The sequence below is a fragment of the Scyliorhinus torazame genome, chromosome 1 (genome assembly GCF_047496885.1).
Source record: "Scyliorhinus torazame isolate Kashiwa2021f chromosome 1, sScyTor2.1, whole genome shotgun sequence".
NCBI classification, from domain to species: Eukaryota; Metazoa; Chordata; class Chondrichthyes; order Carcharhiniformes; family Scyliorhinidae; genus Scyliorhinus; species Scyliorhinus torazame.
Window position 1 is genome coordinate 314,118,370 of NC_092707.1, and position 17,878 is coordinate 314,136,247.

General features: G+C 49.3%; 1 protein-coding gene across 2 annotated transcripts in view; it reads left to right on the forward strand.

The window, feature by feature from the left end:
* Nucleotides 1-17,878, forward strand: part of LOC140424188 (ribosomal protein S6 kinase alpha-5-like) — a 201,724-nt gene that overhangs the window by 166,131 nt on the left and 17,715 nt on the right. For both annotated transcript variants that reach the window (XM_072507844.1, XM_072507846.1), the window contains 2 exons: nucleotides 17,115-17,246; nucleotides 17,510-17,643. In XM_072507844.1, the coding sequence (XP_072363945.1) occupies nucleotides 17,115-17,246; nucleotides 17,510-17,643 (266 nt within the window). The remainder of the gene's footprint in view (nucleotides 1-17,114; nucleotides 17,247-17,509; nucleotides 17,644-17,878) is intronic.

The following is a 17,878-nucleotide window of genomic DNA, read 5'->3' on the forward strand; positions in this document are numbered from 1 at the left end:
AGCTGCAAGACTGCGCAAGGAAGCGGAGGTGAGTGAGAAAGGATTTGAAAGGTTCATCCTTACCCTGCAAACGCTGTTGGAACACGTAGCGCTCGAAACTTTCATTCACCTCTATGCTGCAGTGAGTGTCAAACTTGAGGAGGACCGTCTTGAACTTTGTTTTATCTTCATCATCCGCAAAAGTGAGAGAATTGAAAATGTGGATGGCATGGTCCCCGGCCGTGGATAGGAGGAGAGCAATCTTCCCGGTATCCGAGGCGTCCTCCCTGTCTGTGGCCTCAAGGAAGAGCTGGAAGCGCTGATTGAATATCTTCCAGTTGGCCCCTAGGTTGCCGGCGATGCGGAGCGGCGGCTGCGGGCAGATGTTGTCCATGTTGCAGGATGACGGAATGTTGGCGGAAGGCAGATCACTTGCAGGTAGGTCTAAGAAGTGCTAATATCCCTCAACTCCTGGTATCATGTTGTGTTGGGCGCTCTGGATCCGTGGAACACATACAGGTCACCGACACTTGAAATAGTGCAACACTATTTTATTGAGTCATTAACAGTTTAACATACTCTCACTGTGGGTTAACACGATACTAGCGTTTAACTAAAGACCTTTGCCTTGTCCTAACCAGTCGATGCGCTCAGCACATGGTGAATGTCTGTGCTACAGGCTGTGAGCTCTGTCCTACTAGGAAGCTGCAGCTCGAATGAGCGGGAACTCTGATGCCCCCTGTCTTTATAGTGCGTGTGCTCTAACTGGTGATTGGCTGCGGTGTTGTGTGTGTTGATTGGTCCCACTGTGTGTCCATCAGTGTGTGTGTCTGCACCATGATATACTGGTGTATATTATGACAGACGTCACCCTTGCAATGTTGACTTGTTGTCTCGGAGTGCATCATCTCCTCGGACATAAGGCATTGGGACTCTTTCAGTCAGCCTTGCAATCTGAGGAGTGTAGCTGACATCTCTTTGTGATGTTCACAACCCTACCTTTGTAGGCACAGCAGCTGAAGGACTGCTGAGTCCTCCAAGGGCTCATCTAACTGGAGCTCAATAGTGTCATGGCCTCCAGTAGTCCTCCAAGTGCCAGATCCTTGGGATGTCCCAGCCTCTGCCTGCTGTGGATCATCAGAAGTGAGGTCCTTTCCAGTGAGTAACCCAAAAGTCTGCCTACTAATTATTCCCGCCAGGATGTGAATCTTTCTCCTGCTGGAGGGTGCGGGTGACTGCAGCGACGCCTCCTGCATGTGAACATCCAAACTAGTCATTGGAGCTTCCCTCCTCGGTAGGTGTCCAGTCACCTACTAGAGGATGGGCTGTGCTGCTTGACTGATATACCTGTAAGGGAAGGAAGATAGGATTAATGCATGACAGGGACATAAGGATAGAAGAGAACAAACTCACGTGAGGTTGGTGGGATAGAGGAATGTATTGTGGGTCCTCACTTTTTCCTCTTGCATCCACCTCACTCATCTCACCCTCAGTGCAGGAGTGGTCCTGTTCCTCCCCGTCAAGCTCTAGGGCTCTCCCCTGGCATGAGGATTTTCAGCTCAGGCACAACTCCACATGCCTGTGCCCTCTCCTTTCTATTGTGAGCCAGTTTGTCCTGCAAGGAGACAGATGGGGAGAGTGTAAACAGTACAAGTGCTAGATTGGATGGAAAGGATGCCTGGCATGTGTAGTTGGTGAGTGGGAGCTAGGATGTGATGATGAGCCTCAGGGGAGAAAGGAGGTGTGTGGGGGGTGGGGCCCGTGAGGTGGCAGTGAGTGAGCTCCTAGTGGAAGAGTGACGGGTGTGACTCGCCCTCGCTGCACGAAGGAGGTCGTTCATCATCTTTCTGCATTGGATTCCCATCCTCTTATCTAGTGAGCTTGTATTTACCAGCACTGTCAGTGCCTCCCATGCCAGGTTGATGACCTTGCTTGTAGGTCTTCTGCCTGCCTGAGGTTCAAGGTCCCACCTCTGCTCCACCCTATCCAGCATTCTGGTCGGTTCATCCTCCAAGAACCTTTGTTATGTCTTCCTTGCAGCCATCCTCCTGAGTGGACTTTGAGCAGATGCTGGGGAGGCGTTTACATGGAGTACCCCCCTGATTGAAGAGCTGAAGTGATACCGGGGCGGGAAAATCAGTCCACACACCACAAGCGCAGTTTAAAATTCATGCCTAAAAATACGGAGAGCCAGAGCTCCCTGGATGGAAAGAAATAGAGTAAGATGAAGCAGAAAATGGCTACGTGTGACATGTGTCGTGTTGATGATGCATGTAAGAACCAGACTGAATATAGAAAGTTTAGAGGGAATTGAAAAAAGAAATGTGAAGCAGGGAGTATGTGAAGTGACTGGCAGCTAATATAAAACGGAATCCAAAAGTCTTCTGTAGGCATATAAACAGTAACGGGATGGTAAAAGGAGGAGTGGGGTTGATTAGGGCACAGTAGGATGGCATGGCAGCACAGTAGTTAGCACAGTTGCTTCACAGCACCAGGGTACTCTGTGCTGAGTCTGCACGTCTTTCAAGCATTGCTCGCGGGTAATAGATTTTGTGAGCATATATCCTCCGCCATTGGGGAGTATGTTGAGTTTAACATGAATGAAGCGGTCTTGCCTTCCACACTCTTTGAAGCCCTGAAGGCACTCATTGGGGATAGATAATCTCTTACAAGGCACACAGGGATAAATCTGGAACGGTGGTGAGGCAGAGGCTGGTGGACTCCATTCTTGAGGTGGACCGCCAGTACTCGATTGCCCCAGCACCGGGGAGCAGAAAGAAATTGCAGATGGAATTAGAGTTGTTGTCAACGGGAAGACGGTGAGCCAGCTGTGTCGCTCAATTGAGACCTTTCATGAGTATGGGGAGAAGGCCAGTCGTCTGTTAGCGCACCAGGTGAGAATAGTAGGCTGTCTCCCGGGAGATAGTGCAGATCAGGGACTTGTGCGGAAAGTTTCTACCCCAGAGAAGATCAGTGAGGCGTGTGAGGCCTTCTACCAAGAGCTGTATAAGTCTGAGCCTCAGAGCAGAATTGCAGTTTTTGGATAGGTTAGCCTTTCTGGAGGCAGAGCAGGAGAGAAGGCAGAAGTTGGAGACATTGATAGGGCCGGAGGGAGCCACGAACTGGATTAGGTTAATGCAGACGGGCTAGGCACCGGGTCCGGATGGATTCCTAATCGAATTTTACAAACCGTTTGCGGGCCAGTTGGTCCCACTTCTGCTAGGTATGTTCAATAGTTCCATGTCCTAAGGGTGTTGCTGGCCACATTGGCGCAGACTTCGATTTCCTTGATCCTGAACGACAAGAATTCCATGAAATGTGGGTCGTATCAATCCATTTTGTTGTTAAACACTGATGCTAAGTTGTTGGCTAAGATGTTGGCAACGTGTTTGGAGCACTGCCTTCCTGGGGTGATTTTGGAGGAGCAGACTGGTTTTGTTAAGGGCCAGCAGTTGTCGGGCAACATTTGGAGTTTGTTAAATGTTGGTGTTGTCGCCCTCCTTAGGGCCCAAGCCAGAGGTGATTATTTTGATGGACGCTGAGAAAGCGTTTGATAGGATTGAAGGAGGTTTGGCTTTGAGCCAAAATTTATATCATGGCTTTTGTACACCGCGAGTGCCTGTACTAATGCCCTGAACTCGGGTTATTTTCAACTGAATAGAGGTACAAGGTAGGGGTGTCCATTGTCCCCGTTTTTGTTTGCCTAAGCAAGTGAGCTGCTGGCCATTGCGTTTGAGGTCGTCCACCAGATGGAGTGGGACAGAGCGTGGGTGGAGGGAGCATAGAGTGTCTTGTATGCGGATGATTTACTACCATATATCACGGACCCACTCTCCAATGTGAAGGAAATAATGAAGCTGCTCAGGAGTTTTGGCTGCTACTTGGGGTACAAGTTGAATATGGGTAAAAGTGAATATTTTCCAGTGAATGCCCCTGGGAGGTGGGGTGGGGGTAGCTGATCTGGGGAGATTGCCATTTCGCCCAGTCAGGACATGCTTCCGTTATCTGGGAATCTGGGTGGTCCATGATTGGGCCTTGCTCCATAAACCTAACTTTGCTAGCCTGGGCGGCACAGTAGCGTTTGTCTTTCTGTTAAGGTGTCACTTTCTTAATGGGTGGCTCGGGCTGGGGTGGGGCCGGGCAGTGGATGGGCCTGGGCTCGAGTGGGTGCACTTTGTAGTTTGTATGGTATTGGGATTTGCTATATTGTTATTTTGTTGTAATGGAAATCTTTTTTGAATAACAATATATATTTTTTTTAAATAAGGAATAAGATGCTCACAAAATCATAGTGAAGAAGGAGATCATTGAGACCTGGGTGAAGTAAAAGTTGATAGAGGGGATATTAGAAAAGCTAGCTGTAGTTGAGTTGATAAATTACTGGGAACAGATTCTATGCATTGAAGTATAGTGAGGGAAGTAAGCGTAGAACGTGCAGTTAACAATCACTTAGACGGACTTCCGGTAGTGGCTATGGAGGACTAAGTCGCACATTTGGTGGCTCCTGCTCTGGTCAGACTTTTGGACCTTTCCCCTGGACTTTTCTCCGGTTTTAAATGGAAAATTTGTAGGTTGAGGCAGCTGGGCACGGTTTCCTCGCATTGGTTTATGGAAAAAAGGATCAGAAGTGTTCGAAAGGGCAGAAACAAGAAGCCAGTAGTGAGCTGTGTTGAAACTGCAACGGGAGACAGTATGGCCGAGGGACGAACCCCTGGGGTGGCAACGCAGCGATCAACGGACCCAGTGATGCAGGCCATTCAGGATGGTTTCGCCAGACAGAAGCGGGAATGCCTGGACGTGATCAAAGAATCAATTGATCGCCTAGAGAGTAGACTGGATGCCCAGGACCAGACGATTCAGAAGGTGGAGAAGGCGCTGCTGGAACAAGAGGAGCACCAAACAGCAGTGGAGCTGGAAGTGGGGATGCTTCGGGAACAGCAGAAAACAGCAGAAAATGCTCTTGGAGAAGGTGGAGGACCTTGAGAACTGGTCCCGCCGGCAGAATCTAAGAATTTTCGGGCTCCCGGAGAAAGCTGAGGGAGCAGAGTATGGTTGGGTATGTTCGAAAAGCTGCTGCGGAAAGGGGCATTCCCCCGACCGCTGGAGGTGGACAGGGCGTACTGGGCGCTTGCCAGGAAGCCGTGGGCGGGGGACCCTCCAAGGGCGATGGTGGTGAGATTCCACAGGTTCCTGGACAAGGAACGTATTCTTCGGTGGGCCAAGCGCACGCGAAGTTGCAAGTGGGATAACAGCATCCTGCGGGTGTACCAGGACCTGAGCATGGAGGTGGCGAGGAAGAAGGCAGGTTTCAACCAAGACAAGGCAATTTTCTTTGAGAAGCAGGTGAAGTTTAGTCTGCTGTACCCGGCGCGTCTGTGGGTTACGCATGAAGACCAAAATCACTATTTTGAGTCGCCCGATGAGGCACTGGACTTTGCAAAAAGAAAAGGACTGGTGGGAGTTTGAGAACTTTTGGACTCAAGTGACAATATGTTGGCCTATATTCGGCCCTTTTTCCTTTTCTGTTTTTCTCTGGGGGGTTTTGTTTGTCTTTCTTTTCTCCCCCTTGTTTTTTTGTTGGGGTTTGGGTGGGTTTTTTTCCGTTGTTAAATTGACTATGCCTTCTCGTATTGTTTTGTGTCAGTCTTTTTTGGAGCTCTGTTTAGGGGAAAAGGGGAGGGGGGGGGAGTCGATTTTCCGTTTCATTTTTGGTTCTTTTTCGAGGTAGATGTTGGCAATGTTCCTTTTGTGTTTTATCTTGTGTGTTTTTACTGATGTGCACTTTGGTGGGATGGAGACGTGCCTGTCTGGGTTTCGGTAGGTGGTGCTTTTGTTCTTTGTGTTTTCTTGCTGCGGGGTGTTTGGGGATTGCTGGATGAGGGAAACTTGTTTACAGGAGTGGGGGAGGGGAGCGAGGGAACAATGGGTGGGAGACTTCTTGGCACCAGAGGTGGGGATCACCAAGCTAGCTGGGTGAGCTAGCTCACGGAAGCACAGTGGGGGGGGTGTATATGCTTTGTTTATTAGCTGGGTTGGGATTTAGAGTAGTGTTGTGGGGGGGGGGCTCTGCTGACATGAGAGGGACTTCAATGGAAGGTCACTGAGGGGGTCGGGGATGGGGGCTGCCGATGGGCTAGAGGCGAGCCCAAGAAAGGGGATGGCTGACCGGCGGCGGCGGAGGGGGGGGGAAACTTTGCCCCCCAACTAGGCTGGTCACCTGGAATGTTCGAGGGCTAAATGGGCCGGTAAAGAGGGCACGTGTGTTTGCGCACCTGAGGAGACTGAAGGTGGACGTCAATTTGAAAGTCATTTAAAAGGCAATTCGTAGACAATTCGAAGCTTTCAGAGAATTACAGACATTATCTTTCTTTGCTTAGGCAGACAGCTCGAAAGTAACTTTTAAAAGGTCAAAGTCTGGCAATGAAACATGGTGAGAGAGAAAGCTAATCTTCAGCTAAACTCAAACTCAAAGTCAAAAGTGGACTAACATCACTGACACAGACTGTTAAACTGACAACCCCCAAAAGACATAAACTAAAATGGAGACTAGAATCAAAGGCAAAAAACACTAAACTAACAGAAAGACAACACAGCACAACACACCCCCAAAGACAATACACCACAGACAACACACTAAAAACTAAACTAAAATGGCGGGGGAAACTTTTCAGTTATACACTTTCATATCTGTCTTAAGTCATCTAATCACACCCCAATATAATCCTAATTGGTTTGGGTTAGACTCAAACACATTTGATTTGATGGCAAGCCATCCATCTTCAATGTGCAACATTAGCTTTTTTTGACCTAGCTGTTATCTGCATTGTGAACAATGGTGCCTTCATGTTGCTGTGTATTCAATCCCTTGGCCTTGACAATTAGCACAAGCAGTGTCAAATTATCTTGCAACTGTGCTGTTTTAATGTCACACTGACTCTGAAAATATGCATTTGTCAGAACAACGGACCTCAGTAAAAGTGAATTATGCTGTATAAATGGGTATTTAACTCAACATTTATGCTTAAACAGCTATCTTTTACCTATACTAGTTGTATTCTAAATACCTGGCTTCTACAGACGTGGTGATACTGCAGGAGACACATCTCAAATAGTGGATCAGGTCAGGTTGAGGAAAGGTTGGGTTAGTCAGGTTTTCCACTCTGGACAGGATTCAAAGACAAGAGGGGGTGCGATCCTGATTAACAAGCGGGTGGCATTTGAGGTGGGGAGGATAGTCTCGGATGTGGGAGGTCGATATATCATGGTTAGTGGCAAGCTGCAGGGTAGTGCTGGTCAAAGTATACGCGCAAATTGGGATGATGGGGATTTTATAAAGCGGGTGCTGGGGAAGATTCCGGACCTGGATTCGCACAGGCTGATTATGGGTGGGGATTTCAACACGGCTATTGATCCAGGCCTGGACCGGTCATGCTCGAGAACGGATAAGGTGCCAGCAAAGACAAAGGAGCTGAAAGGGTTCATGGAGCAGATTGGGGGAGGGGAGGGGGGGGATCCATGGAGATTTAGGCAGCCGAGGGCCAAGGAATTTTCTTTTTTCTCCTACATACACAAGGTGTATTGCCGGATAGATTTCTTTGTTGTGGGCAGGGCCCTGTTGGCGGGGGTGGTGGACATGGGAGTATTCGATGATTACGATCTCGTACCATGCTCCACACTGGGTGGACCTACCGATCAGTATGGATAGCAAGCAGTGCCCGCAATGGAGGTTGGATGTGGGGCTGTTGGCGGACGAAGCGCTGTGTGAGAGGCTGAGAAAATGCATGCTGAACTACCTGCAGGTAAACTATATGGGGGAGGTCTCAGCAGCGGTGGTCTGGGAAGCGCTGAAGGCAGTGGTGAGAGCAGAGCTTATCTCGATCCGGGCTCACAGGGACAGGACGGATAGGGCAGAAACGGACCGACTGGTAAAAGAGATTCTACGAGTAGATAGGAGGCATGCGGAGGCTCCAGAGGCAGGGCTGTTAAGGGAACGCTGGAGATGGATGGGGAGCTTGTAGAAGGGCTGGGGGCTCCGATCGGGCTGGAGGAGCTAATGGAGGGTTATAAGGCCATGCAGTCAGGTAAGGCCCCGGGGCCGGACGAGTACCCAGTCGAGTTCTATAAAAAGTTCTCCGGAATATTGGGGCCGGTGCTGTTGAAGGTCTTTAACGAGGCCAAGGAAAGAGGGGTTTTACCCCAGACGATGTCACAGGCCATGATCTCGCTCATTCTGAAAAGGGACAAGGACCCGGAGCTGTGTGGTTCTTATAGGCTGATATCCTTGCTGAACTTGGATGCCAAAATTCTGGCCTCTAGGATTGAGGACTGTGTACCGGATGTTATAGGGGAGGACCAGACCGGGTTCATTAAGGATAGGCAGCTGGTGGCCAATGTAAGAAGGTTGCTAAACGTGATCATGATGCCCCCGGAAGGTGGGGAAGTTGAAGTGGTGGTTGCGATGGACGCGGAAAAAGCCTTCGAACGGGTCGAGTAGGATTACTTCTGGGAGGTGCTGGAGCGGTTCGGGTTTGGAAGGGGCTTTGTTGACTGGGTTAAGTTGTTGTACCGGGCTCCGTTGGCTAGTGTACGGACAAACAGGACGACTTTGGCGTATTTCAGGCTACACAGGGGGACGAGACAGGGATGTCCCCTCTCCCCACTGCTGTTTGCACTGGCGATAGAGCCGCTGGCAATTGCTCTGAGGGCCTCAAGGGGTTGGTTCGGGGGAGGGGGGTGGAGCACAGAGTTTTGTTGTATGCGGATGACTTGCTGCTGTATGTCTCAGACCCAATGGAGGGGATGGGGGAAATTATGGGAATCTTAGGGGAATTCGGCCGGTTTTCGGGGTACTAGCTTAATATGGGGAAGAGCGAGTTGTTTGTGGTTCAGGCGAGAGGTCAGGAGAGGCGACTGGAGGAACCACCGTTTAGAGCAGTAGGGGACAGTTTTAGGTACTTGGGTATTCAGGTGGCGAGGGATTGGGACAGGCTACACAAATTGAACCTGGCCCGGTTGGTGGACCAGATGAAGGAGGATTTCCGGAGATGGGATGCGCTCCCGTTGTCTCTAGCGGGTAGGGTGCAATCGGTACAAATGACGGTCCTCCCGAGGTTCCTAGTCGTTTTCCAGTGCCTCGCCATCTTCATCCCGCAGCTGTTTTTTAAGCAGATCAATAAGATTATCGTGGGCTTTGTGTGGGGGGCAAGCCCCCGCGGGTGAAGATGGCAATGCTTGAGCAGAGTCCGGGGGATGGTGGGCTGGTGCTGCCGAATTTCAGTAATTACTACTGGGTCACTAATATAGCCATGGTTAGGAGGTGGCTGGTGGGGGGTGAGCCGGCGTGGGTGCGCATGGATTGCGGCCTCTTGTAAGGGCACAAGTTTGGGGGCATTGGTGACGGTGCCTCTGCCGTTCCCGCCGGCGCAGTACTCCACCAGTCCAGTGGTGGTGGCGGCCCTGAGGGTCTGGGGGCAGTGGAGGAGACATGTGGGAGCAGAGGGGGCATCAGTGTGGTCCCTAATCTGCGACAACCATCCGTTTGCCCCGGGGAGGATGGACGGGGGGGTTCCGAATCTGGCGGGGATTGAGAGGATTGGGGACTTGTTCTTGGAATTTAGCTTCCTGAGTATGAGGGCGCTGGAGGAGAAGTTTGCATTGGCATGGGGAAATGAATTCCGATATTTACAGGTACGGGACTTTTTGCTGAAGCAGGTACCAACCTTCCCACTCCTGCCTCTAAGGAGGATTCAGGATAGGGTGGTCTCTAGAGGATGGATAGGAAAGGGGAGCATCTCGGACATATATAGAGAGTTTATGGGTTCGGAGGAGACGCAAACCGAGGAGCTGAAGCAAAAGTTGGGGGAGGAGCTGGGGGGAGAGATAGAGGAGGGCCTGTGGACGGACGCGTTGGGTCGGGTCAATACTACCGCAACATGTGCCAGGCTCAGCCTGATCCAATTTAAGGTTGTTCACCGGGCTCACATGACAGAGGCCCGGATGAGCAGATTCTTTGGGGTGGAGGACAGGTGTGCGAAATGCGCAGGGGGGCCAACGAATCATGTCCATATGTTCTGGGCATGCCAAAAACTGAGAGGATTTTGGCAGGGGTTTACTGACGCCATGTCCACAGTATTAAATATGAGGGTGGCAATGAGTCCGGAGGTGGCGATTTTTGGGGTATCGCAGGACCCGGGAATCCAGGAGGAGAGAGAGGCGGATCTTCTGGCCTGTGCTTCCCTGGTAGACGGAGGTGTATATTGCTGGCATGGAGGGACTCAAAGCCCCCGAAATCGGAGACCTGGCTTTCAGACATGGCTGGCTTCCTCTGCCTGGAGAAAATTAAGTTCACCATGAGAGGGTCTCTGCTGGGGTTCGCCCGGAGGTGGCGACCATTCGTCGACTTCCTCGCAGAGAACTAATCGCAGAAAGGGGGGGGTTACGTTAGCGTGGGTTAGGGGGGTAAGTAATGGCAAGACCTGTGGGAGAGGGAGGTGGAATTTGCACTATGTTTATATTTTTCTTGTTATGTATATTGTTGATTTTGTTGCTGTTGAAATGCCAAAGAAATACCTCAATAAAACGTTTATTTAAAAAAAAACAATCACTTGGGCAAATGTGGATTAATTAAGCCAGTGGAGATTTGATACAGGCAATTTGTGTTTAACCAATTTGGTTTGAGTTTTTTAATGAGGTAACTGATTGGTGATGATGGTATTATGCTCTATGTGGTGCACATAGGCTTCCTATTTGATAAAGTACCACATAACAGGGGCGGCATGGTGGCACAGTGCTTAGCACTGTTGCTTTACAGCGCCAGGACCCAGATTTGATTCCAACCTCGGGTGGCTGACTGTGTTCAGTTTTCACTTTTTCTCCGTGTCTGCGTGGGTTTCCTCCGGTTTCCCCCCAAAGTCCAAAGATGTGCAGGTTAGGTAGATTGGCCATGCTAAATTGCCTCTAAGTGTCCAAAGGATAGGTGGGGTTACAGGGATAGGGTGGGTATTGGACCTGTGTAGGATGGTCTTTTGAATGGTCGGTGCAGACTCAATGGGCTGAATGGTCTCTTTCTGCGCTCTAGTGATTCTATGATTCTATAACATGCTTGTCAGAAAATGTTACGCCCATGGAATAAAAGAGACAGTGGCAACATAGATATGAAGTTGGCTGAGTGACAGAAAACAGTAGTGGTGAATGGTTGTTTTGGGGGGGAATAGAGGAAGGTAAATTGTAGAGTTCCCCAGTGATTGCTGTTAGGTCAAGAAGTTAATGACATAGACTTGGGTGTGCAGGGTACAAGTTCCTAATTTGTGGATGACACAAAGCTTTGAAGTATTGTGAATTGTAAGAGGACAGAATTTGGATGGTGTGGCTGTTATGATTAAATACCTGACGGCCTGTGCAAGCAGTAAGATGTGGTTGTGAGGCTGCAGCAGTGCTAAGTGAATGAGGGGGAGGTCCAGCTATGAATGTTTGGCAGAAATCCTAATAAAAATAATTGTTTGTTGCATCGAGCAGTGTTCTGAGGCTGGAGGTGCATTTGGTGGTATATGCATTTGAAAATGAATTCACAGGGACTTCCGGTGGTGGCTATGGAGTAAAAGGTCGCACATTTGGCAGCTCACTATCTTGGTGGTCTTTTTGTGGCTTTTAAGCTGGATTTCCATAGGAATCTTTTAGAATAAGGAAAACAGCGAGAGGAGAAGGAGGTGATCCCTAGTTTTTGGAGCTGCATCAAAGGAGAAATCAAAAGTTGGCTGGAAGCGAGGACCAGAGTTTGAAGGAGACAACGGCGGGGAAACAGTGTTTGACCTCGCCAGCTCAATGATCGACGGACCAGTTGGTGGGCTTCTTGACTGAGAAGTTCATTCAACATCGCAAGGAATGTGCGGAGAACCTGGCCCGGTTGGTGGACTCGATCAATGGGGTGGTCGACAGTGTGGAGGAGAGATTGATGACCCAGGGACAGGCGATCCAGAAGTTGGAGGAGCTGACGGTGGAACGAGAGGAGTAGTTCACTGCGATGGCAATGGAGACTGGGGTGCTACAGGACCAGCAGAAATGGCTGCTGGAGAAGGTGGAGGACCTGGAGAACCATTCTCGGAGACAGAATATCCAGATCGTCGGTCTGCCAGAGGGGAAGGAAGGATCAGATGCCGATGCATATGTGGGGAAGATGCTGGAGAAGCTGATAGGGGAAGGTTCGTTCCCCAAGCCGCTAGATGTGGTCCGGGCCCATCGGGTGCTTATGCATAAGCCCCAGGGGAGTGAGCCCCCAAGGACGATGGTGGTACGGTTGCATCGGTTCCTAGATAAGGAACGCATCATGAGGTGGGCCAGGCAGACAAAACGGTGCATGTGGGAAGATTCTGAGATCCGGGTGTACCAGGACTTGGGAGCAGAACTCGCAAAGAGGAGGTTGAGTTTTAATAAAGTCAAGGCGGCCCTGTACGAGAAACAAATAAAATTTGGTCTGCTTTACCCGGCACATCTTTGGGTGACCTATGAGGGTCGGGAGCCGTACTTTGGCTCGCCAGAGGACGTGGCGGACTTCATGAAGGACAATAATGAAGGATCTTAAACCTTGACTGTGGAAAACTGAGTTAGAAGTTATGTGTTTCCCTTTTAAAAACCTTAGTCTTTTAACTCTGTAATTTAAGTTGCAATGTTTGAAAAGCTGTTTGAGTTTTTACATGTATAACTCCTTTTTCTTTGTCCAGTCTTTTCTATTTGGTCCTGCTCGAAGTTGCTAGAATAGATAAGATTTTGTTAATGGAGGAGGGATGGGCCTCTGTGCTTAGACCTTGGGAGGGATTGTTTGTTTGCTTTGCAGGCTAGCTGGGAGGGCTAGTTCACAGAAGCAAAGTGGGGGGTGAGCTGAAGATTAACAAAGTGAGGGGGGGGGGCTGCTGCTGAGGAGGGGACTTTTAGGAGGTTGGAGGAGAAGAGTAGATGACGGTAGCTGCCGAGGGGTGGGCCAGGTGAGGTGCGGGGCTTGGACCAAGGGCTGGCCTAGGAAAGTTCATGGCTGATCGACAGGGGAGGTGGATGGGGTGCCCCCCGACCAGGCTGGTTACATGGAATGTTCGTGGACTGAATGGGTTGGTCAAAAGAGCCTGTGTGTTGGCACACTTGAGACAGCTGAAGGCGGATGTGGCCATGTTGCAGGAGATTCACTAGAAGTTGGGAGACCAAGTTAGACTGAGGAGGGGATGGGTCGGACAGGTGTTTCATTCGGGATTTGACTTTAAAACTAGGGGGGTGGCAATCCTGGTTAATAAAAAGGTGGCATTCGAGGTGGGGAAGATAAAGGCAGACCCAGGGGGTAGATTTATTATGGTTAGCGGGAAACTGGAGGGAATGGCAGTGGTGTTGGTCAATATGTACGCTCCAAACTGGGATGATGTCGCATTTGTCAGGAGGGTGCTGGGGAAGATTCCGGACCTCGACTCGCATCGGCTGATTATGGGGGAGGATTTTAATACGGTTCTGGATCCGAGACGAGACCGGTCGAGTTCCAGGTCAGGAAAAGTATCAGCATTGGCGAAAGAACTACGGGGGTTTATGGAGCGTATGGTTGGGGGGTGGGGGGGTGGATCCGTGGAGATTTGGGAGGCCAAGGAGCAAGGAGTATTCATTCTACTCCCATGTGCACAAGATATATTCCAGGGTGGGCTTTTTCGTACTTGACAAAACGCTGTTAGCGGGGTGGAGGACACTGAGTATTCAGCAATCATGATGTCCCAAAGGCCTTTTTTAGGAAAATTAATGCGGCGATCTCTGGTTTCATGTGGGCTGGTAAAACCCCGAGGGCGAAGAAGGCACTCTTGGAACTGGGTTGCATATCAATTACTGGAGCGGCCAACATATCAATGGTCAGGAAGTGGATAGTTGGGGGAGGGGTCGGTTTGGGAGCGTGTAGAGGCGGCATCCTGTAAGGGTACGAGTTTGGAGGCTTTATTGACGGCGCCCCTGCCGTTCTCGCCAACTCGGTACTCCACAAGCCCAGTGGTAGCCCTGAGGATCTGGGGACAATGGAGACAACACATGGGATTGGAGGGGCATCAGCGTGGTCACCGATCTGTGACAATCACCGTTGTGTTCCAAAGGGGCTGGATGGGGGCTTTAGGAGGTGGCAGCGGCCAGGGATTGAGAGATTTGGTGATCTCTTCATTCAGGAGGGTTTCCCGAGCCTGAAGGCATTAGAGGAGGAGTTTGAGTTGCCGGGTGGGAACGGGTTTCGGTACCGAAAGGTACGGGACTTTGTCCAGAGGCAGGTTTCAAGCTTTCCTCGCCTCCCCCGAGGGGACTACAGGATAAGATTATGTAAAGAATGAGAGTTGGGGAGGGGAGGGTCTCGGAGATATATAAAGAGTTGATGGAGTGGGAAGGTGTCCCTATCGGGAGGTGAAGAGGAAGTGGGAAGAGGAGCAGGGAGGAGTGTTGGAAATCGAATTATGGGAAAAGGCTCTCAAGAGAGTTATTCATCCTCGTCTTGTGCCAGACTTAGCCTGATCCAGTTCAAGGTGGTTCATCGGGCCCACATGACAGTAGCCCGGATGAGCAGGTTTTTTGAGGAAATGGAGGATAGGTGCGGACGCTGTGGAGGAAGCCTGGCGAATCATGAACATATGTTCTGGGCGTGCCCGAAGTTGAGGCGATTCTGGCAGGGATTTGCGGATGTTATGTCAGAGGTCCTGGAAGGGAGGGTGACTCCGAGTCCAGAATTGGCAATATTTGGGGTATCGGAAGATCCGAGAGCCAAGGGGGGAGGAGGGAGGCCGATGTTTTGGCCTTCTCCTCCCTGGTGGTCCGGAGACGGATTTTGCTGGGATGGAGAGACTCGGAACCCCCAAAGTCAGGAGTGTGGGTCAGCGACATGGCGGGGTTTCTCAGGCTGGAAAAGATTAAGTTCGCCTTGAGAGGATCAATTCAGGGGTTCACCCGGAGGTGGCAGCCGTTCATTGACTTCTTCAAGGAAAATTGAACGTCAGCAGTAAGGGGGAGAGGGGAAAAGGTGAGGCATGGTAGTGTAAGACGAGGACAGGGAACTTAGTACACGGGTAATTAGGAAATAGGGAGGGGGTTGGAGGGGACTTTTTTGCGTGTGTCGGCCCACGCGGTGTTTAAGGAATGTTAGTGATAAACTGTAAACTGTGAAAATTACAAATGCTTCAATAAAATATTTTCTAAAACAAAAAGAAAATGAATTCACAGATGTTTGCCATTCATGTTGATGCGTGGGGGCTCAAATAAAGCTTGCAAAAAACATGGGATGGAATTTAATGCCCTTCCAGGTTTGGTGACAGGGAGAATCTAATTTGCTGGGTGGGGACCCTGCCACCAATTATGTTCATTGCAGGAAGGTTAGTGGAGTGCTTTTCCGCCCTGCAGCCAATTGAGGCCCTTCAGTGGGCAATTAATACCCATATAAATGCCTCATCCTGTGCAGGGTAGTAGACACCCAGGTTGGGGGTAGGGAGGGGAATGGAGCTTCATTCAAAGGCACTAGTGCCTGATTGAAGCACCCATCATTTGCTGCCGACTTCCCTGAACCCCTCCACTACCATTACACACCTATGGCCTGAGATCCAATGAGGATACTAGGGTGGGTGTTGTGTTGGGAGCAGCCATCGTCGCCTCAGTGGTGCTGCCATTCAATAGAGCTGTCTGTCTCTGATTGACTGGCAGCTCAGAGGGTAGGATTTCTGCACTCATGTCCTTGATCCCAGGGAAGGTCTGCTGCTGTTCAGTTAAGTGGCTGAGTGGCACTTAATTCAGCTTGCCTTCAAAGTAGTGACATGGGGCTCCAGCCTCCAGCCAACAAGTGGGACACTACCACCATTCACCTCCATTAAGTCTAGTCCATGGTGTCTCTCAGATAGTCTTCTGCAAAATTTACATCACTGGGATTATGTATTGAAACAGATAAGAAGTGTAAATTTCAAAGAAATATGCGATCTCCACAGAATTTCAGAACAAATTTAATTAGGAATAGCCATTCAAACGAATTCCAGAAACAATCAGGTTTAACAATGGCTGTGATTCTCCAGAAAAATCTCCAAGTGCTGTAGTGAGTGGGAATTGCCCAGTGTTTCCCGGCGCTCAGCCTGGCGAGGCCAGCAACACTATTCAATGTTAATTGAGCCACTTAACGGGGCCTCATGTTCTTCCCGTCCCAAAAGGCGGTTTGCCGGCTGATTTGCCGTGACCGCGCTCACCAGTCCCCTGCTAACAAGGTCGAGCAGCACTTAGGCTGCACTTGCTCAGCCAACCCCAGCCAGCTCGCAACAATGGTGCCGCAGAGACTGGTCCCAAGATTCGGGGATGCTGACCTGGGGAGGCGCCTGGACGCGGTGGAGACAAGGAAGGATATCCTGTTTCCCCTGAGGGTCCTGGATTGTGAGCCACAGGGCAGCCAGTGCTGCCTGGGATGAGGTGACGGCAGCAGACAGCTGGGGCAGTGTGACCAGGAGGACTGGCCTTCATTGTCAGAAGAAGGTCTACGACCTAAACCAGGCAGCCAGAGTGAGTAGACACCAAAGTCCCATCCCCCTGTTCAGCACTTCCTCCACCCACCCCTTCAACCCTCCCTCTACCCCAACCCTCCCTTCACCCACCCCACACTGTGAACCACACGTGTGGCTAACGATTCCCTCGCTGTGACCCCTCGGGAAAAGCTCTCCCATAATTTGCAGGAGAGGGCCCAGACTGGCGGTGGGGTGCCGGACTTGAGAATCCTCACCTCCTTCGAGGAGGTGGTGATATTGATCTAAATCTTTCAACTAGTTGCCTGTTTCAACATGTCTGCTTTCTTATTTAATATTATGTGCAAAACTCATCTAATGACTTTTTAAATTCAAAAATGTCAGCTGGTCTGGCAAAAATTGAACAAGAGCTGATTTTGTAAAATAATTCTGTTACAACTAAAGAAAAATATTGCTTCATTAATAGTTCTGTATCCTTGAAATTGTAAATACCTTCAAAAGGTTTTGGAAGTGTTTGCAAGAATTAATAAGATTTGTTCTCATTATTATGGTATGTATGCTGTAGGTTTATTTCATCTGACAATAATAACATTGGATACACTATTGTATTAGACATGTAGATTAAGTTGCTGCTCTTCCTCTTGCTCACAGGGTTACTCATTTGTTGCACCTTCTATTCTGTTTAACCGGAATGCCATAATGAATCATGCATGCAACTATGATCTGCAGATGGCCATGGAACGACCAGACAACAGTACGGTTGCAAGAAGTGCTATGACAAAGGTCGGAGTGCTTACAATGTCTCTAGGATATTCCATTTTATTTAGCACTACCACAAATTTATTTGGTAACATTATAGATTTATATATTTGATCAAATAAGTTTAAAAAGTATAAAATAATTACTAAAATATTGAAAAGCTCAACCGATTGTAGTCATAGCAGTAATAATGTGCTTTCTAGTTACTAAACTAAGTAGTTCATAGTTTTGTTCTGAAGTTATTTTGCCACATGGACAAACTTGAATTTTAATTTGTGCACCTCTAGGATTCCCTCTTTTACCAGAACTATGAATTGAACATGAAAGAGAAACCACTTGGTGAAGGAAGCTTTTCTGTTTGTAGGAAGTGTCGACATAAAAGGACCGGGCAGGAATTCTGTGTCAAAATCGTCAGTAGACGGTAATAACTGATAGGTTCTTCAAACTAAAGAGATCACTTCATCAGGCAATTAATTAGATTGATTTTAAAATTGATGTTTTTCATTATTTTATCACTTTGGTTTTACATTATTTTAATTTTCAAAACCTGTAAATGGACAGATGAAACTCCTCTGATGATAATTGTTTATATACACAGGGAATACCTGAAGACAGTCCCAGATTTAACCTTTGCTGTTTACAGAATTACCCACTCT